Genomic DNA, 20710 nt, shown 5'->3' on the forward strand with positions numbered 1-20710 from the left:
TTACTGGAGGGTCAGAGAGTCGTATAGCATTTCCATGCTTGTCAATCAAACATTAGCCGAGATTTAGTTCTTACGCACGACCTTCATGACCCCCACACTATCAGACGCCAGGATTAAGCTCCTCCAGGACGCCACCATTCGGATTTTTCAGGCGCAAAGACCGGCTAATGCTAGCCATTGGCGGCTATTATAATATTACATCAGTAACCGCAATCAGCATACAGTCCCTGCTTTTGTTCCGGTTTCAGAATCATGATCGCTGTGGGTTTATTATCACTAGATGCTTATTTCGGTAAAGCGTAGCGTCATTCTGGAGTATACTTTCGGCATCGCGGAGTGACACTTCTGAACACCAGCCTTATGCACCTTTTCAGGGCACCCTCCTAGAAGCTAAGACTAGCATGGTGACTGGCGATGCTGTTCCTCGTATTCAAACTGATTATCCCTCACTGACGGAAGGGTTAATTATCTGGCTTAGAGATCTACACTTCTTTGTGCATGGCTTACCTATTGCTTCTCTTCTATTGGTCTTATTGTATGATGTCTTACCATCCGGACCATGATTACCTTGTTTTTACATCCATGAGAATTTATTTCTACATATTGTTGCCACTGTCGATCATGATCACTAACTCGTGGAACATATGACTGAGGAAGGTATACTCCGAACTCTTCCCAAGAAACATCATTCGAGAGAAGGTACATGCGTACTATTTTTGTTTCCTCGCTTCCTATACCTCTATAATCTTAAAAGTTGAACTGCAGACTGACGATAATTATTTTTACCTTTCTTACACTACTCTCTGCTTTCGAATATCAATAAAACTGTGATTATACAAACGGGTAAGGGGACGCGAAGCGCGACCTCGTACATCTGGTTCTCTTACGATCAAGTGCATATAGCAATTCACAGTCTGAAACATACACAATAAACTATGAGAATATTCTAACAAAGTATCAAATAATTGTTCCCTCTTATTATTGACATTAGTCTCCTATCTTCTAGTATAAATCATGGGTGGGGTGAGTACTTAGCCCTGATTGGTCATGGCTTACAAATGAGGGCCAAATCATTTCCTCCCGGATTCAAAGATTACAATTTCTTCCCCGCAGACTGGTGGATTAAGACCAAAGATACTATGCCATTGCCTGTCACGACGCTCAGCGGCGATCAATATTAATGAGATAGGCATACAACAGTACATGGTAAGTAATCTCTGCGAGTCCCTCCCAATGGAAGGTGATCCGATCATGATGGCTTATGTGAGAAAGTATCCGCATCCGTAGTTTTGTTATATTGCATATCGAACCCCCATTCATGTTTCACGCCAGTCGCCGCATATCTCTGCTGCCAACACCGTCTCTCTCGTCCTTGAGGCTTCGCCCTTATCTTCCAGGCCGGTTGTTGACGAACGCAGCTGCAACGCCCATCATGACCAACTCCGAGCAGCAAAATGAGCCGCCGCTATCGGCGAAGGACTTCAAGATATATAATCGAGCCGCAGAGCAAATGGAGTACTACGTAAGTTATTATCTCGATCTAAGGCAGGCGATTGTCTCGTTTGTCATTAACCTTTCCATCCAGCATGGACTCCTCCGTCTATCATGGAACATGCTCTGGGAGGCCTCGACTAGCGGCCGACTACCCCCGTATATGAAGATGCGACAGTTCATCGCCGAGGGACTGCGCTTTGCTCAACATCTGGAGATTCATCATAGCATTGAGGAGAACCATGTCTTCCCTCATTTGGCGAAGAAGATGCCTGAATTTCGCACGGGCCGGGGTCGCCAAGCTGCTGAACTCTTGCGACAGCATCGGCAGATCCATAAAGGACTGGAAGAGTTCCAACAGTATCTAGAGGAGTGTCAGGAGGGAAAGCAAGAGTTGGAATTCGATGTTTTACGGGAAAAGATGGAGGGCTGGAGAGAGGTTCTTTGGACGCATTTGGACCAGGAGGTGAAGACCTTGGGAGCAGAGAATATGAGACGGTACTGGACCAAAGAGGAGATGCCGAGGATACCCATGTAAATAAACGGTGCTCTTATACAATATGGTTTAGTTGGATACTTGATTCATGAGAGGGTGGCATAGAAACCTTTGCGAATCCGTTGTAGTCACTGTACTCTTCGCAATATTGATAGAAGGCCGAAATCGCAAACCACTATTAGGAGTTCATAGACTAATACCTAAAGTCAGGTAATTTTCTGTCAAGTCAGACTGGGTAGTATCTCACCTGAAATACTATCATCATGTTTTGTCATCCCAACTGCTGTAATGAGTAGTACTATTGTGCCCATCATAGAGTCCGGCCAATATATAAAACACCAGGATTACCGTGCCGTAGAACTAAGTGATAAGTACTCGTTTTAGTACCTACGACGAGCTCAATGAACTCGCATTTTGGGTCTATTGAATTTATTTCATTTATTATAAATTATATGGTTAGTAAATGAAACGACAGTTGCAATGGGGAGAGTCATTGTCAGCCTGAAGAACAAGGCAGCAAGTGGTGTCTCACGTGATGGTGCCCGACGATGACATAAGCCGCCACAAAAGATTCCCCTCCCCCGCCGATCGCTGATAACCAAACATTCTGGTGCTACCCATCCTTGACTCACGCGACTCACGCCGCTCGCTCTCTCCTGGCATTTAGCTTGAGGTAGCTTCATCCGGGAATTGCTGCGGATATCCTCTTCTCGAGGCACTAATTACCCATTCATACCCACTTGTTGCGCTTGGAGGACCCCTCCGACAAAACGTCAAGATGGCGGACGCAATCGCGGAAGCCACTGCCAAGCTCCAGCTCGACGAGGAGACCGGTGAGATGGTCTCCAAGGGCGAGTTGAAGAAGCGCATGCAGAAGCGTGCCAAAAAGGCCGCCAAAGCCAACGCTCCTCCGAAGCCTGCTGCGACCCCGAAGCCCCAGGGCCCCGCGACGCCCAAGCCGGAGGAGGCCCCCATCGATCCGGACGCCATGTTCAAGCAGGGCTTCCTTGCCAATGTCTACAACGAGCGACCCGTTACTCCCTTGACCCGATTCCCCCCGGAGCCCAATGGATACCTGCACCTGGGTCACTCCAAGGCCATTGCGATCAACTTCGGCTTCGCGAGACACCACGGCGGAAAGACGATCTTGAGATTCGACGACACCAACCCCGAGGCAGAGGAGGAGAAATACTTCACCGCGATTGAGGATATCATTGAGTGGCTCGGTAAGGCAGATGTGAGCATAGTCATGCGGACATGACTGACCGACCAAAATTAGGATTCAAGCCGCACGCTGTTACCCACTCGAGTGACCACTTTGATAAGCTGTACGAGCTCGCCGAGAAGATGATCAAGATTGGACGCGCATATGTCTGCCACTGCAGCGATGCTGAGATCAAGTTGCAGCGTGGTGGTGAGAAGAACGGCCCTAGGTTCCGCTGCAAGGACGCCGAGCAGGACGTGGAAACCAACTTGCAAAAATTCCGTGATATGCGCGACGGAAAGTACGCACCTCAGACGGCGTTCCTGCGCATGAAGCAGGAGCTTGACAACCCCAACCCGCAGATGTACTCGGATCTGGCTGCCTACCGTGTCCTCAACGCGGAGCACCACCGTACCAAGGACCAGTGGAAGATCTACCCCACCTATGACTTTGCCCACTGCCTGTGCGATAGTTTCGAGGGTATTACCCACAGTCTTTGCACCACCGAATTCGTACTGTCGCGTGAGAGTTATGAATGGCTCAACAAGACCTTGGAAGTCTACGAGCCTATGCAGCGTGAATACAGCCGCATGGAGGTCAGCGGAACGGTCATGAGCAAGAGAAAGCTGAAGAAGCTTGTTGATGAAGGTTACGTGCGTGGTTGGGACGACCCTCGTCTGTACACCCTGATCGCGCTGCGTCGCCGTGGTGTTCCCCCGGAGGCCATCCTTTCCTTCATCAACGAATTGGGTGTGACTACCTCCAAGTCCGTCATCCAGATTGCTCGTTTCGAACAGTCTGTTCGTACCTACCTTGAGACCCGTGTTCCGCGTTTGATGCTGGTCCTTGACCCCGTTCCTGTTGTCATTGAGGACTTTGAATCTCTTGAGGCCCAGGAGCTTGACTTGGACGTGCCATTCTCGCCCAAGGACCCCAAGATGGGCTCCCACAAGCTTCCCTTCACCAAGACCGTCTACATTGACCGCTCCGACTTCCGCGAGGAGGATAGCAAGGGTTACTTCCGTCTCGCCCCCGGCAAGAGTGTCGGTCTGTGGAGGTCCCCCTATCCCCTCAAGGCCACGACCTTCACGAAGGATGCCGAGGGAAAGGTCACGGAGATCCGGGCCGTTCTGGACCGCTCCGGCGCAAAGCCCAAGACGTACATCCACTGGGTCCCGGACAACTCGCGCAAGGTGGAGGTTCGCATCCACGACCAGCTGTTCAAGTCGGATGACCCGAACTCTGTGGAGGGTGGCTTCCTGAAGGACATTAACCCCAACAGCGAGACCATCTACAACGACGCCCTGATTGAGGCCGGCTTTGATGAGGTGCGCCGCCGGGCTCCCTGGCCCGAGGCTGCGGGAGAGAAGACCAAGAGTGGACCGGAAAGTGTCCGGTTCCAGGCGATGCGTGTTGCTTACTTCGTGAGTATCCCTGACAACATTTCCTCAACATTTATTTTTTCCGCTTTGAGATCCATTGCTAACCGGTATACCAGGCGGTCGATTCGGATTCTACGGATGACCGGGTTGTGCTGAACCGCATCGTTTCCCTGAAACAGGATGTGAGCAAGAGCAGCTGAGAGGTCTTTTGACGAATGAATGGGTTTAGATTTTACGCGTGATGGGATCAGGTACCGGGCAGAGGGAAGGCGAAGAAGGAGTTAGAGGAGGCACAGGCCACCTTGCGGTCGGCAGGCTCCACGGTGTGCCAGTTGCAGGAAACATAGATTTGGGTAACGAATGTCATGTGGCTGTGAATAGCGAGCATCATTGGCAGGCTTTGAACTGCAGTAATCAGCAAGAAGATTCTTCCGCCGGCTCTATCTTTACTGCTCCCACTACGGGGAGTACTCCAGTATAATCAGGTACAATATGATCTCCCGGTTTCGTCAGGGCCGTCGGCTCCGACCGACGTGACATCGGGGAGGTCTTGGCTGCATCGGATGTCTCAAACGTGGGTGTTTCGATGGATTGTCAGTGGCTGCCAGCATTCTTATCTTAATTAACCGTAATTTCCCACTGCCGCCTTGATACGGGTGTCTGTTTGCTATCTATACTTACTACTGCTATACACTGATGTAGAGATGAACCCTATCAAGCAATATTCACCCCCAATGATGGGAAACAGTCGCCCTTATAAAAACCCTGCTCTCTTCACAATGCCGGTATTCGCTTTCGAACAACAATTCACTAAGCAGCTGCAGATCTCTTGCACACCATGCGCATGATCCCCTCGCTGTATGCGGCAGCACTGCTCTTCCAGAGCGCGCTGGCCGTGACAATCCCCGAGATCAACGGCGACCGATACGTTTCTTCCTACAAAGGAAAGAGTGTCTCCGGTGTCACGGGCCTTGTCACAGCTAAAGGTTCCAGCGGGTTCTACATTCGCGCCACGGATGCCGATTCAGACTCCCGGACCTCCAACTCTATCTATGTGTATGGTAGTAGTGGTGTGTCGAAAGTCACGGTCGGCGACATTGTCACCCTGAGTGGAAAGGTCGCGGAATACCGATCCTCGTCCAGCTACGTCTATACCACTGAGATTGAGTCTCCATCCGACATCGAGGTGCTGTCCAGCGATAATACCGTCACTCCCATCGTCATCGGAGTGGATGGCTTGGATCCTCCTACTGAGCAGTACTCTTCCCTGGACAATGGCGATGTCTTCAGCCTACCCGGCGGTTCTAGTCGGCTTTCCACTAAGAATCCAGTTTTGGAGCCGACTGAGTTTGGCATGGACTTTTGGCAGAGCCTGAGTGGTGAACTCGCTACTTTGACCGGACTCACAGCCATCAGCAAGGCCAATTCATATGGCGATACTTGGGTAATTGGGGACTGGCCGGTGACGGGCAAGAATGACCGGGGCGGGCTGACCATGCGTGCAAATGGTTTGATTGCCCGACTCCGTTATTCTGTCAAGTAGTTACTGACATGGTGTTTGACTGTAGACTCTAACCCGGAATCCATCGTCATCGGATCTCCATTAGATGGGACCAGGAACCCAACTGATACCAAATTGGGAGACACCCTCGAGGACATCACCGGTATCATAACACAAGCATATGGCTTCTATACGTTGCTACCCCTGACTGCCTTGAAGAAGACCGAGTCCAACACCACGGAGGCCACGGCGACGACCCTCAAGGCGGACGGAACCTGCAGCTCCATCACTGTCGGAGATTACAACGTGGATAATTTCTCTCCGGACTCGACCACCATGAGTGGGATCGGGGGGCATATCGCCAGGTATCTGAACAGTCCGACCGTCCTGTTTCTACAAGAGATCCAGGACAACAGCGGAGCAACTGATGATGGCGGTAATATCAATCCTCTCCACAATATCTTGATAAGATCATGTCACTGACATTCATGACACCAGTCGTCTCCGCCAGCCTGACACTGTCCAAGCTCGCTAGTGCGATCGAAGAGCACGGCGGAGTCGCGTACAACTACACTGACATCGATCCGGAGAATGACACGAGCGGCGGAGAACGCGGCGGTAATATCCGGCCAGCGTACCTCTATGACCCATCGGTGGTACGACTGCGAAACTACAATCCTGGATCCAGCAATGACTCCACCTCCGTCCTCTCCGACGGCAATCTAAGCTACAACCCAGGTCTGATTGATCCCTCCAACGAGGCCTGGGATGACAGTCGCAAGCCATTGGTAGCCCAATGGGAGACCCTGGATGGCAAGAACACCTTCTACACTATCAACGTGCACTTCACCTCCAAATATGACAGCACTTCGCTGGAGGGCGATCCGCGACCCCCCGTCAACGGATGGGTGGAGAACCGCGTGGACCAGGCTAAAGTGGTTGCTGTGAGTACCATTTTCGCGCTAACGATTTCTCTCATCTTGGTTGTGTTTGTCTGGAACCGAACAGAATCTAACCGTGGATGGCGTAGAAATTTGTTACCTCCATACTGGAGGTCAATTCCGATGCGAAAATTATCACCGCCGGTGACTTTAACGAGTATGCGTCTGTCGAGCCTCTGGAGGTGTTTGTATCCGAGTCCAAGCTGCAAGACCTTGAGGACGTTACTGGCATTCCTGCAACCGAGAGATATACCTATCTCTATAACCAGAACTGCGAATCATTGGACCACATGTATGTGAGTTCCGCGTTGACGTCTGGGGCCAAGATGGAGCATATCCATGTCAACACGTGGGTGTCGACAGACGATGAGTTATCGGATCACGATCCCACTGTTGCTCTGTTCAACATGTGCGAGTAAGCACCGCCAGCTGTTTCTCTTTCCATATGCTTCGAACCTTCTATTCAGGAGCAAGCAGTCGCAAGCCCATGCTTAAATGAGAAGGGTCCGCAACCCCGATCTAATCGAGCTAAGACACATGGCAGCACAATAAAATCTTTTATCAGTGGAGCTACAAACCCATCGGACAAGCAATACTTTTAATAATTGAGTTTTGCGTGTCTCCAAATATTTATTAATCTCGTATTGCCGCGTAGCGATGTGTGCCTGACATGGTTCGTTTCAATTTTATTGCTTCATCTGTGCGGCTCGACCCACTGCCGCATCCGGAGTTCATGACTCGGGGCACACTGTTCATGCCTGAGGCAGGAAGCGAAGCAGAGACACAGCGAATGTATTCATGCTGCTAAGTGGAAAGCTATACTATGCATTAGGAGACTCGTGTGAAATTCTGCGGGGAACTTGTTGTCTTACTTGTACCTCAGGATGAGTTGCATTGATGGAAAACACAATGGGCAAGGCGCTGCAAACAATCTCAGTAGTCCCCCCTGACAATTTCCTCAAGACCCTGGTCTAGATCTCAGCAACCCTTCGTGATCTTATAATTAACCGTGCAGCATGGCATCCTCAGCGCACTACTAGCAGGACTAGCCAGGTGGCTGGCTGTAGCGTCGTCTCTGCTCGTCCAGTGAGGTCCTCAACCCCGAAGGCCTGAGCGCCAGGGCCAGTGGACCAGCATTCAAGGTAAACAGACAACAAACAGCAAAACGTCCGAACCAAAGCCGACTCACAAACCAGAACAAACACGAGAATCACCGAATTTCAGCGGTAGCGACCAGTCAGTGGCCACGTTCAGCGGCGGATCCCACGTGGTTCAGCTGAAAAATTCGGCCTGCGCCCCGTCGCGAGGACCCACTGGTAGTAGGCTTCTCTCTCTCTCCAATAAGTCCAAAGTCTCAACTGTGGACACCCTGATCGCTAATCTAAGATCTCATCTACTTCCCAACGGGCGCACAAGCACAGTTCGCCCCCTTCCCCTCACAATATCATCTGTTTTACGGTTCTTGTCCTGCGCAAGTGGACCTCAAGCTTTCCGTGCTGTGCCGTCTCATCCAGTCAGACCTGTTTCCATCGGCGTCTCATCCATGGGTGTTCCAGGAACCCTAACGCCCATGAGCGGCGTCGCTGAAATCGTCGGCAGTTGAGTCTAACCATTCTTTCGCCAGTCTGGTACGTCACGTTCGCTTATGGCAACTCTTGTTTCATAATATCTTTTTCCATCCCATTGGATTCCCGCAGATGTTACACTGTCGCTGCTGCTGCTGCTGCTGCTGTCACTTCTCGCCTGCTGGCCAGCTCGCATCACCATCATGGCCGTAGATCGGTCATTAGAAGTACGAGCAGTAGCTGCTGTCTTCTTTGCTTTGGCGTCTGTGACGACGATTCTACGATGCTATGTCCGCCTGGCAGTTGTCAAGGCGTTTGGGTGGGATGATGGGGTTATGGTTCTGGCATTGGTGAGCTACCTTCTTCCTCTACAATTCTAATGAAACAATACACTGACGTCGGATATAGCTCTTCTATGCCATGTTCTCGGGCTGCATGATCGGAGGCAGTCTGTACGGTACAGGGAAACACTTGACCGAGTTAACCAATCACCAGCGGACGACCGCAATGGAGGTAAACACTGCAACCTCACAGCATCATTCCCCAACCCCAACCGCTGACCAAGATATGATGGTAGTACTGGTTCTACTGCGACATCGGCTACGCTCTCGCCTCCATTCTCTGCAAGATATCCGTCAGCATCTTCATCCTGCGCGTGACAATCGACCGAACCCACCGGATAACCGTCTGCCTCGTCGGAGGAATTGTCGTCATCGCCGGTCTCATCTTCTTCATCATGGTCCTCGTGCAATGCCACCCCATGTCGTACTTCTGGAACCAATTATCCACCGCATACAAAGGTCCCGGATCTTGCATGAATATGCACATTATCGTGGGCGGACTGTACGCCTTTAGCGCCTCCTCTGCGCTGTTCGACCTCACTATCGCTATTCTTCCGATCCTGCTAGTCCGGAAACTCAACATGAAGCGTGATGTAAAATTTGCTGTCGCTGGACTGTTGGGTATGGCTTGCGTGTATGTACTATAGCCTTTAGTACCCTCCACTCAACCACACATACTAACCCCAATGGACTGAACAGTGCCTCTATCGCCGTCTTCATCCGCATCCCTTACATCCACACCCTCTACAGCGTCGACTACCTCTGTACGCCTTCCCCAATAACCCCCCACCTTACCAAACTACACCGAATACTAACAAAGAATAATAGGGGCAACAACCCCCATAGCAATCTGGTCCAACATCGAAACCGGCCTAGGCATCTTCGCCGGCAGCATGGCAACTCTCCGACCAATCCTGCGCAAATTCAACCCCTCGACCCGAGGCAACGAATACACCTCCGATCCGTGGCCGAGCACCCGCAACAAGCAACGAAACTTCTCCGTCCCGCTCCGCTCCCTCGACACCAACACTACGCGCACTCCACCATCTGAATTCGACGATCGCATGGCGATGCACGCCCACGATGAGCGGTTATATGGGACGACGATGTATAGTGTTGAGACGGGGGAGAGGGTAGATACGGATGTGGATGTTGCTGATGGTGGGGAGAGTGGACATGGCCATGGGGGCAGGGTGGATGAGTATCCGATATTGCCTAAGAATGGGGCTACGGTTAATGGTGGTGGGAATGGCATCGGAATGAAGTTTCCCGGGATTATTAGTGTTAGGAGGGAGGTGTTGGTTACGACTTCTGCTTAGAGAGAGATTTTCTTCTTTGTGGTTATTTGTTCTTGGTCTTGTTTTTGGGATGGAATGGGTTTGGTTGGCATTGGTGGAGTTGGGCATATACCATTTAATTTTCATTATTATTCTTTCTATAGAATATTTTACATCAGTATTGGGATGGTAGTAGACTATTGATCGTTATATGATGTGAAAATTTATTATAAGTATGTTGTATGTTGTGTTGTAGGATAGATCGGCAACGGCCATACTCTCTTTGTATATAGGAGCCGAGCGATCGTCCCCAAGGGTCTGTCTGATTTATGGCTGATCTGCAACGGGTCGCAGGGCTAGATAAAAACTCTAACAATGGTCGGTCGGTCGACCAGGGGGGTCTTCGCATTGCATTCTATGTCTAGTTGTTATTGAGTTTGGATGATCCGTACCGAGGTAGTAGATCATTCGTTGGGGAGAAGTGATGATGTGGGCATGTGGTCGGATAAGGAGTATTTATGCTGTGGTGGATATCGCACATGGAAGGCATCTGTTTAGATGACGGACTGGTACGAGCTTTGCTCAGTTATGGCTTAAGTGTGACTCGAGAGCATTACTCTTGAGTAGTAGTAGTAGTAGTAGAAAAGAAGAAGAAGTGTACTCCTAAGTAGAAGAAAAAGTGTTGGCACCAAATCTAATCTATTGTATTGACTTAATCTATCAATGGACCGGCCGTCTCAATACTTTTATATTATAGTGATATCACGTAGTCAAAAAGCCCTGCAATCTCAACAAAAGCATAACCTGAGGAAACAGACAACTTCCGACATATTATTTTCGACTCCTTTTTGTGCAGCGTCGTGAATCTGACCTGATTGACCTGGATGACGCTTCAGGTCTTTGTCAAGGGTATCCTTCCCACGCGAGTCTGCCATAGACTCCAAGTTGTATGGGTCGGGGCTGCCGCACGGCATAGCAGCAGAGCAGCACTCAAGACCTGCCCCAGACAGAAAACAGAAAAACCCAGACGGTGTGTACCGTCAACAGTATCCTTCTCACCAGAACTCCAGCAAAATACCGCTCCTCCGCCAAAGAGATCTATTGCTTCCGGCCAATGCTCCGCTGACCCTGCACAACTGCCTTGGAGACCTCATCCAGGCAGCCCGCAGCGGCGGCAAAGAAACCGAGGAAAGCCCGGCTGGGGCTCAAGACCCGACTGAGGTACTCGGGGTGGAACTGGACACCGACGAACCAGGGGTGGTCCTTGATCTCGATGATCTCCATACGCTCGCCCTTGGTATCCTTTCCGATGAAAGAGAGACCGGCCTTCTCGATCTGCTCGATCATGTCGGGGTTGACCTCGTAACGATGACGGTGGCGCTCCTCAATCTGCGAGACGGAAGGTCCGTACAGACCACGCAGACGAGACCACTCGGTGTTCTCCTGGAAGACACAGGGGTGTCTGCCAAGACGCATGGTTCCACCAAGCTTGCCCTTGTCGACCTCGGGCATGTAGACAATGGCGTGGTTCTCGGCCTTGGGGTGCAGCTCCTCACTGCCGACATCCTTGATGTTGGCGACGTTGCGGCAGAACTCCAACACGGCCAGCTGCATACCCAGGCAGACACCCAGGAAGGGCTTGTTGTTGGTACGCGCCCATGTGATGGCCTTCATCATACCCTCAGTACCTCTGTTACCGAAACCGCCGGGCACCAGGACACCGTCGGCCGTGCAAACCGCGTGCCAGGCCTTGTGGTAGTCGGCGGGGGAGGCGGTGTCATCCTCCAGGTGCGACGAGTCGACCCAGATGATCTGAACCTTCTTGTGGCAGTACATGGCCGCGTGCTCCAAAGCCTTGGAGACACTGATGTAGGCGTCGTGAAGGGAAGTGTATTTGCCAACCAGGGCAATGGAGACGGAATCGTGGAGGAAATCCTGGCCACGAGCAAGGTCGCACCAGTCGTTCCACATGCGGCTGCCCTGCTCCTTGCGCTCAGGCGTCTGGGGGATCGACTTCAGGTCGAGCATATCGGTGATGGTGCTGATCAGCTTCTGCTTCTCGAGAAGCATGGGCACGTGGTATGTCGTCGTGACGTTGTGGACGGCAATGACCTGGTGCTGCTCGACGGAGCACATGTTGGCGATCTTGTTGATGGTGCTATCCTCCAGAGGCTGCTCGCAGCGACAAGCAATCAGGTCGGGGTTGAGACCAGCACTCCGCACGTCGCTGATTGCCCTCTGCGTGGGTTTCGTCTTCTGCTCACCACCAGGTCCCGGCGGGATGACAGGCACGTAGGAAACGTGGATCTGGACAAAGTTGCCCTTGCCGGCCTTTCTCTGGAGCTGGCTCAGAGCATGGATGAAGGGCGCACTCTCGATGTCACCGACGGTACCACCCAGCTCGATGATGCAGACATCCGGCTCCGCCTTGGACTCGTCGACGGGAATCTTGGCTACCCGCTGAATCCACTCCTGAATGGCATCGGTGACGTGGGGCACGACCTGGACGGTCTTACCGAGATAGTGGCCGATGCGCTCGCGGTTGATGACGTGCTGGTAGACCTTTCCGGTGGTGATGTTGTGATCGCGGGAGAGAGAGGAAAGGAGGTAGCGCTCGTAGTTGCCAAGGTCGAGGTCCATTTCGCCGCCGTCGTCTGTGACATAGACCTCACCGTGCCTAGCATAGTGGGGGTGATGTCAATAAGGTGTATCACCGAGAAGCCGAAAGCCACGCAGATACTGACTCAGTAGGTGCCATTGTGCCCGCATCGATGTTGATGTAGGGGTCGATCTTGATAGAGGTGACGGCCAGACCGGTAGTCTTGAGCAGGAGACCGGTGCTGGAGGCAATAATGCCCTTGCCCACGCCGGAGATGACACCTGAGGAACGGGCGGGTTTCGTTAGCAAGAGGGCACAAGGCGAGGGACCCTGGCAACTCCGCTGGTTTCCAGCCGAGCCGAGCAATTGAGCTTACCTCCGGAAACCAGAACGTATTTCATCTTTGCAGCGACCGACGGAGACGGAGTGGTGACAAGGGGACGTGAGCGATACCGCGGAGCAAAGAGTCAAAGAATGAGGCGAAAAAAAGTTCGATTTGTGACCCTCCCGAAGCGGTGGGCCTGGTTGGTCAGGTGACTCTCTTATCTTATCGGGGTTATCTTATCGGCCTCACAGCAACAATTTGTATAGCTGATACTTTCGATGCCAATTGAGGAGACAAAATTAAAAGAAACCAATTGTAATAAGTAGCTTCAATGGATGTGCATGGTAAAGGCTTTTATTTAGCAACATCATGTTGTTGTGCCCTTCCCATCTGAGTCATTCCATCCCCATCTGTATTCATCTGTATTTTAAATCTGCTCTGATTGGCACCCGTGTGACGCCAAGCCCGGTCAAACGGTTACATTCGGGACTTCTGCCTGACGATGCTAGGCAGCATACCTCTTGTATCATGAATAATACAGTCTATTGCTTCACTAAGTTGTTGTATCATTTTATACTCTTGCCAAAGGAGAAGGGGGGGGGGGGGGGGGAAAGAAAGAAAAGAAAAGAAAAAAGAAAGGAAGGATCCAACATTTCAGTTCGAGAGAGCAATTTTTTAGTACATAGTTACAATCATTTCGTCCTGATCCAGAACCAACTGAAGATATATTTTCCCATGGGGTAAAGTGGTCCTACTGCTCTGTTACTTAACTCTCTACCAGAGTAAGTACTAAATTGAACAAGCAACACCACTATACTTCAACTTTCATGAGAAAAAGCTAAAAAAAAAAAAAAAAAAAAAAAAAAAAAAAAAAAAAAAACTCAACTTTCATGAGAAAAAGCTAAAAAAAAAAAAAAAAAAAAAAAAAAAAAAAAAAAAAAACTGATTTTACAGATCTTTGTGGTATCTAAGATAATTATGAGCTTGATTTAGTACTTCCAAATCGTTCCCTTATATCCAGGCTAAATTATCACCGCCTTTCCGCCCCCCAACAAACCTCGTTATGGCAACAAAGAAAGGCATTTATTTCCCTGGAGCCCATCTAAGCGATTCACCCAATCATTTTCAAAGGCTACATGAACCTCTAATTCTGTTTCTTCCTAGTTGGACGGAATAAGAGAGGCTTAGTGTAAGCACTAACAGTTAGTAACCAACGCAGGATTGCCGGCGATCAATCATTTTTGCTTGTCTAGCACTAAACCTTCCGACCGACACAGCTTCACGCTCTTATAACTAGCTTGCAACCCCCTTTCCCCAATAGAATTGTACTTTATAGCATTCAATTCCTCGAGCGTTCAAATTCCTTACAATTAATTGTGTTTTGACCCGAATATACGCGCCCTAGACTTGAATTCATAGGGATTGTGCAACCATCAATATGGGTCAAAAAGCTTCAACCCCTCAAGCAGGGGCCAAATTACAAGTCATCGGTGCAGGTCTCTCTCGCACCGGTACGGCGTCCTTCAGCGCCGCCTTGAACATTCTTCTCGACGGACCTGTCTACCATGGTGGTACGCAGATAACAATGGGTCCGTCAACCGAGGTCAAATCATGGATTACTATTCTACGCGACTGGCTATCAGGCAAAAATCACCAGAAGGTCCTTGCCATGATGAAAGACCGAACAGATGGCTACGTTGCTATAACCGACGCTCCTGGCACTCAGTTCGTGCCAGAGCTCCTGGAGATTTATCCCGACAGCAAGGTTATCTGTACAGTTCGCGATCCTGATGCATGGGTCAAGAGCATGGCCCAGATTGAGGGACTGGCTACATTGTGGTTTCTACGCGCTGTTCTTCTTCCACTTCCTGGGATGCGGCACTTTGTCGAGTATATCTCGGTCTTGCAAGCGCAGTGGGACAAGGTGTACAACAATGAGCGTGCGTTTGATATCATATGGCATCGACACATTGCGTGGTTGAAGGAGATAGTGCCCGAGGATCGTCTGGTGTTTTACGATGTGCGGGAAGGTTGGGAGCCTCTTTGCAAGGCCTTGGGGAAGGATATACCTGATGTTCCATTCCCACGGATCAACGACTCCAAGGCTATTGATCAGGTTGCGCAGTATCATATTAAGCGCGGGCTAATGAGATGGGCGGCGGCCTTTGCGTTGGTAGGGGCTGCTACTGCTTGGTTTGTGCGCGGCTGAAAAAAACCCAACAATGATCATTGAAATTGTGTTATAGGTAGTCAACCGTGGACATGGATATATGAATAAGATCATGTGTATACTTCAATTATCACTGCAGCAATCGTATGTGACTTAGGTACTATCACTCGCTAGTAATAGTAAGGAGATAGGGATCATCCATACAACGTGGCTTTATCTGCTGAAAAGTGACTGGGATGGTTGCGATTATCAACCATAATTACTTAATCTACATGTCCCCAAATGCACACGAAGCACTGAGGGAATAAGAAAAGGACCGCCACCGAACCAGACACCTAACTTGGGCATAGAAATGCCAAAGAGAACTTGTCACAAGAGCCCCCGGTTTGGGTAATGTAAAAGCAATGCAGTCAAGCAACCATTGACTAACGATACAGACGCATAGCTAATGTACAGGATTCTTCTTCCGGAAAGGCTTTTATCTGGATCTACAGCATATGGTGAAAGAAACTGATAGCAAGGAAGGAGGCAACGTTTGGATCATTTGAAGACACACCTTTCCAGCAATAAAAACCACCAACCCTACCATTTGCCTGGAAGGCTGCCAAATATTCGTCGATTTACTTTTTACTCGTCGACCGGTCGCTGTGCTAAAGCGGCTTCGCAAATTATGACTGCAAGGGGCGAGCATCCCCAACTTCCTTACGGCGGGCCGCAGAACTCAAGATTTGTTTGGTCAAGAATCCAGCGAGAGCTGAAGAATCTTCAATTCGGTGGCAATGGCTTGTCGGAAATACATGCACATTGGGGATCTTACATATTGACTTGGCAGCAAGGTTTTAATCACACCTACGGATCCTAAATTCTCTTTCTCATGGCGTAGTAAGACGACCGGGTCTCAGGGTTCAGTTGTCCCAGTCTTTATGAGCTGGCTGACGCTATTTGGAATGCTGTACTTGGTGGGCCTTTGACGCTGATCAGAGATTATAGCATTGACACACGCCCAAGGACGGGGTATGTACACTGGGGTCTCTACTGTTCGATCATCGATTTGGAATTTGAGAGCCACAACCGTGGCCCATGAAGATAAGCCTAGTGGCTATTCTACGGCGAATTTCATGCAGTTGACGATCTGTCAATGGGTGCGACCGCTCCAGCGCAGCCCGGCTCAATTACCCCCTCACATATTCTGTTGTGCCATCAGCTCATGGTAGGACAATACAACTACCCAAGCAAGGGTGCTTTGCTACGATCGTGGAAGATGGCCAACCTGAGCCAGGAATAATCAGGCTCATATTGCAGCAAGCCGGATACGTAGTCCTATGTTGATGCACCAGGAGTTTGTTGGCCGTGGGTCTGCGAGGTTTATCGGATAACAACTTATTGCTTCTGCGCGATACATGGAACATATCCATTATTGGGCTCATGGTGGTACCGCAGACCGGTTGAAGCCTTGATATGACTAGATCGTACGTTGCACAACGAGTTCCCTCCTTGCAAATGTTTCAGATGCTCTACACTGGACAGATACCGGAATCTGATATGGGCTAGCGATACTTTCCGCAGTTGCAGAGCATGCCTGTTCGTTTATAGTTTCGGTATCATTAGCTTCGCTCCTGGCAGGAAGTAACGATGACTAGGACACGTCTTGCATCATGTTCATCTGTACCTTGAGTAAAGGCAGATAGTTACATGGTTAAGAGATCAGCCTATGTTCACGATTGCTGCCCGATAAGACAATCAGCCCCGAAAATCCGTGATCAGCCTCTTTCTAGACTGATACGTACGTCTGATAGCCAGTAATAGTACGTCTATGAGCAAATATGCCGCAACCTAAACAGTCTGACGCAATAGTCATCACTCTGTCACACAATCCTACGCAAGATGCAATATGGCCGTGGCATTCTTATCAAGTAATCGTTCAATTTCAACCACGAGCTGATGAAGCAACAGGAATGACAAGCATAATAGTTGGTTCTCTATGTGCTTACCTTAAGAAATGGATGCTAAGCAACAATACTGGACATCTAAATGTCGTCATTGTGCGCTTATAGAACTGCTCATGTAGGTTTCGCCTCACCGTGAATGGGCATGGCCGACGCCTCATACGTTAACTCTGGCCCCATGGTGTCTCAGGATACTCTACAGAGACATGAGAACAACGGGAATGAACTCTTCTAGCAGCTCAGCTATACTAGGATCGTTCTCAAAGACAGCAATTCCTGGTTATGGGAAAGGAGAAAGACTATCGACGAATGAAGTTGACTTGATGTGAACAAGAGCTGCAAGGGTACTTATCTACGCCAATGTAGGTAGCTAAAAGGAGTAGTGTCTGACTGTAAGCTATCCATAGCAGGCTAAGTTGCTATCGACTATCCCATATAGTGAGTATCTTATAACTTAAAGCAGATTCGCCGCCCTCCAACTTTAGCTAATGGCAGACACATCTTATAACGAATCCTCTATCTAGAACCGTCTCAAGTCACTCAACGCTCCATCGCAACATGTCTCTCTGGACAAACTACCAATCGCTCCCCACCACGCAGTGGGCTCATGTATTCAGAACCCGGGGTGACAGTATGGACATCAATATTTGCTAGCAGAGTCATGCTAAGAAGAACAGCTATCGAACTCAAGGAGATCCCAGTTGGGAACCCAGGCCCCGATGAAGTGCTGGTCCAAATGGAATACTCTGGAGTCTGCCACACAGACCTCCATGCTTGGAAAGGTTAGACTGCTTTGATCTCAGCTCTAAACATCATTACTTATCAGCTTAGGGGACTTTCCTGCTACCCCGAAAAGTAATCTCGTCGGTATGTCGCACCTTAACCATGTAGCAAATTTTTTTCCAACCATAACTAGGCGGACACGAGGGTGTTGGATTGGTCGCCGCCGTCGGCTCGCAGGTGAACGGCCTCCGCATCGGAGACACTGTCGGAATACAGGTATGTTCTGTGTATATGTCTTCAACGAAAGCCGAGAGTAATAGTATGCTAGTGGATTAACAGAACTTGCGGCGTGTGCGAGTTTTGCTCTACCGGGAGACAACCGCTCTGCCCTAAGCTTCAGTTGTCGGGGTATATGGTCGATGGGACCTTCCAACAGTATTGTATTTGCAAGGCTGACAATGCAGTGCGCATTCCGTCTGGAATTTCGCTAGAGGCTGCTGCTCCGGTATGTTTACGACTGTCCACTTCGAAACGACGGTCTAACTGAGTGCACCGTCTAGGTCCTTTGTGCCGGAATCACCGTATACAAGGCACTCAAGGAAAGTGAAGTGCGACCGGGAGAGATAATCGGTAAGTATGACATTGCTCTCACGGAAAAAATGTTCACCACTGATTTTTCAAACTAGCAATTGTTGGCGCCGGCGGAGGATTGGGATCCTTGGCTTGCCAATATGCCAAAGCGTGCGGACACAAGGTCCTTGCCTTATCTTCCGGGGCTGCCAAGAGGCAAATGTGTTTATACGACCTTGGAGCGGATTACTTCGTCGATTACAAGTCTCCGGATATTGCTGAGGAAGTGAAGCGCGTCACCGGCGGCGGACCGCATGCTGCGATGATAGTCTCATCTGTGGAAGAGCCGTTCCACCAGGCTACACAGGTGACTTGAACGTCTCTATGATACCTTGAAGCGAAGCTGATGATTCATAAAGTACATTCGCCCTGGCGGAACAATCGTCGCTGTCGGTCTCCCACCTGGAAAGATTTGCACCGATCTTTTCCATATGATCACCCAGAGAATCAACATCAAAGGTTCCTACGTGGGGAACAGAGATGAAACGGAGGAAGCACTTGCTATCATCATCAAGGCCGGAATTAGTGTTCAATACGAAGTGGTGGATTTCTCCGAACTTCCAAACATCTACGATCAGATGGAAAAGGGTATGCTCAACTGTGAATACACTACGTCCGGTACTAACGTCTCCAGGAACGATGAAAGGACGAGCCGTTCTGAAGATTGGAAAGACGCTCACAAGGGGCCCTGAGCGCCAGTCGAGTCTCTGCAGAGACCTACATTTCTCGCCAAAGCAGGCAAATGGCATAAATGGCATAAATGGCTTTTCAGCTAAGAGTGCCATATCAGGGGCTCTTGAACGGGCCATTGAGCGGGCCGGAAGAGATTTCCGGTCTGATACTGTGACCGTTCCCACTGAGGCTGTGATGGAGGTGTGTCTCACACGCGCGAATCCAGATAACTGCTGACTTTAATTTTCAGGCCATTGTAAATGCATCGACCTTTGGGGATGACATCTATGATGAGGAAGGAGATGCGACAGTGAACGATTTCCAGGATAAGATCAAAGCACTGACAGGAAAAGAGGCAGCGCTTTTTGTCGTGTCCGGCACCCAAGGCAACCAGATCTGTTTGCGCACTCATCTGCACCAGCCGCCTCATACGATTCTTCTTGACTACCGTGCGCACGTCCAAACCTGGGAAACTGGTGCAATTCCTGTTTTGTCCCAGGCCACAGTGACGAGCGTTGAACCGAAGAACGGTGTTCATCTGACCCTGGATGATGTGAAGGATCGGATTATAGAAGAAGGAAATTGTAAGAAAGCTCTCCTTAAAGGAAGCTTAACCTTGCTGATACTGTCGCAGTTCACTTCCCCCCTACCCGAGTCGTGTCTCTTGAAAACACCCTGAGTGGTTCGATCCTCCCATTGAAACATGCCAGAGAAATTTCGAACTACGTCCGCAGGGTTCGTGTGCCCCCAGGCCGGACCCCCATCGCCATGCATCTTGATGGAGCCCGGTTGCTGGAAGGTATAACTGCAGAGGGAGTCTCCGCCCGCGAATACCTTGACTGCTTTGACAGTGCCAGCATCTGTATTTCCAAGGGTTGTGGTGCTCCAATGGGCAGTGTTATCGTTGGTACTCGAGAGTTCATTGACCGCGCCAAGTGGTTCCGGAAAATGTTTGGCGGCGCTACTCGACAGGTAAATTCCAGTACAGTCCAAAACATCTAAGGGATAGATACTGATGGGTTTAGACCGGAATGATGGCTGCTGCTGCCACCGCTGCAATGGAGCACACTTTGCCCCTACTTCCGAAAGTGCATGCGCTCACCCGGCGCGTGGCCGAATATCTCCATCGGATCGGGTACGAGTTCCTCATGCCAGTGGACACTAACATGATAGTCCTCGATCTGAAGAAAACTGGCATTACTGGAGATGATATTGTGTTCTACTGCAAGCAGCAGGGGTTGTTGGTATTCCCCAACGGGCGGCTGGCCTTCCACCATCAGATATCGGAGGATGGGGTTGCTCGGCTCCAGAGGGCTTTGTTGGAATTGATTACGGATAAGAAGAGATTCTAAACTTGACGAGAGTATGAAGGAGAGTAATAGATACTTGATGTGGCAACTTCTGGAACTTACTGTTGATGTTGTTAGGTCTCCCATAGACAAACTGC

General features: G+C 50.0%; 7 protein-coding genes across 7 annotated transcripts; 6 read left to right on the plus strand and 1 right to left on the minus strand.

Annotated features, from left to right (window-relative positions):
- The first annotated feature begins 1143 nt into the window (after nt 1–1143).
- BO79DRAFT_211134 (hemerythrin domain-containing protein) lies at nt 1144–2055 on the plus strand. Its single transcript, XM_025682960.1, has 3 exons — nt 1144–1206; nt 1273–1522; nt 1586–2055. The coding sequence occupies exons 2-3, from the start codon at nt 1433–1435 to the stop codon at nt 2027–2029; spliced, it is 534 nt and encodes a 177-aa protein (XP_025535727.1). The 5' UTR covers nt 1144–1206; nt 1273–1432; the 3' UTR covers nt 2030–2055.
- A 554-nt stretch (nt 2056–2609) lies between these two features.
- On the plus strand, nt 2610–5007 carry BO79DRAFT_240225 (glutamine--tRNA ligase). Its single transcript, XM_025684999.1, has 3 exons — nt 2610–3213; nt 3267–4615; nt 4690–5007. The coding sequence occupies exons 1-3, from the start codon at nt 2766–2768 to the stop codon at nt 4771–4773; spliced, it is 1881 nt and encodes a 626-aa protein (XP_025535728.1). The 5' UTR covers nt 2610–2765; the 3' UTR covers nt 4774–5007.
- A 404-nt stretch (nt 5008–5411) lies between these two features.
- Nucleotides 5412–7434, plus strand: BO79DRAFT_240226 (endonuclease/exonuclease/phosphatase family protein; the record flags this gene model as incomplete). The annotated part of the gene is made up of 4 exons (XM_025685000.1): nt 5412–6081; nt 6142–6510; nt 6573–7018; nt 7105–7434. The coding sequence occupies 4 exons, from the start codon at nt 5412–5414 to the stop codon at nt 7432–7434; spliced, it is 1815 nt and encodes a 604-aa protein (XP_025535729.1).
- A 1052-nt stretch (nt 7435–8486) lies between these two features.
- On the plus strand, nt 8487–10240 carry BO79DRAFT_157344 (uncharacterized protein; the record flags this gene model as incomplete). The annotated part of the gene is made up of 7 exons (XM_025678860.1): nt 8487–8613; nt 8640–8672; nt 8770–8930; nt 8989–9093; nt 9158–9555; nt 9621–9685; nt 9750–10240. Coding segments are annotated over 7 exons (1380 nt in total), but the record flags the coding sequence as incomplete, so codon positions are not given.
- A 668-nt stretch (nt 10241–10908) lies between these two features.
- On the minus strand, nt 10909–13399 carry BO79DRAFT_211136 (putative CTP synthase). The gene is made up of 3 exons (XM_025682961.1): nt 13174–13399; nt 12943–13078; nt 10909–12875 (listed from the first exon to the last, which is right to left on the minus strand). The coding sequence occupies exons 1-3, from the start codon at nt 13196–13198 to the stop codon at nt 11297–11299; spliced, it is 1740 nt and encodes a 579-aa protein (XP_025535731.1). The 5' UTR covers nt 13199–13399; the 3' UTR covers nt 10909–11296.
- Nucleotides 13400–14478: 1079 nt separating this feature from the next.
- On the plus strand, nt 14479–15402 carry BO79DRAFT_211137 (sulfotransferase family protein). The gene has a single exon (XM_025682962.1). The coding sequence runs from the start codon at nt 14561–14563 to the stop codon at nt 15329–15331; it is 771 nt and encodes a 256-aa protein (XP_025535732.1). The 5' UTR covers nt 14479–14560; the 3' UTR covers nt 15332–15402.
- Nucleotides 15403–17796: 2394 nt separating this feature from the next.
- Nucleotides 17797–20615, plus strand: BO79DRAFT_157375 (uncharacterized protein; the record flags this gene model as incomplete). Its single annotated transcript, XM_025678862.1, has 12 exons — nt 17797–17869; nt 17916–18020; nt 18070–18105; nt 18155–18237; nt 18290–18466; nt 18522–18591; nt 18648–18898; nt 18951–19179; nt 19226–19464; nt 19514–19847; nt 19898–20235; nt 20289–20615. The coding sequence occupies 12 exons, from the start codon at nt 17797–17799 to the stop codon at nt 20613–20615; spliced, it is 2262 nt and encodes a 753-aa protein (XP_025535733.1).
- Between the last annotated feature and the right edge of the window lie 95 nt (nt 20616–20710).

The sequence above is a fragment of the Aspergillus costaricaensis genome (genome assembly GCF_003184835.1).
Source record: "Aspergillus costaricaensis CBS 115574 unplaced genomic scaffold BO79scaffold_36, whole genome shotgun sequence".
Classification (NCBI taxonomy): Eukaryota; Fungi; Ascomycota; class Eurotiomycetes; order Eurotiales; family Aspergillaceae; genus Aspergillus; species Aspergillus costaricensis.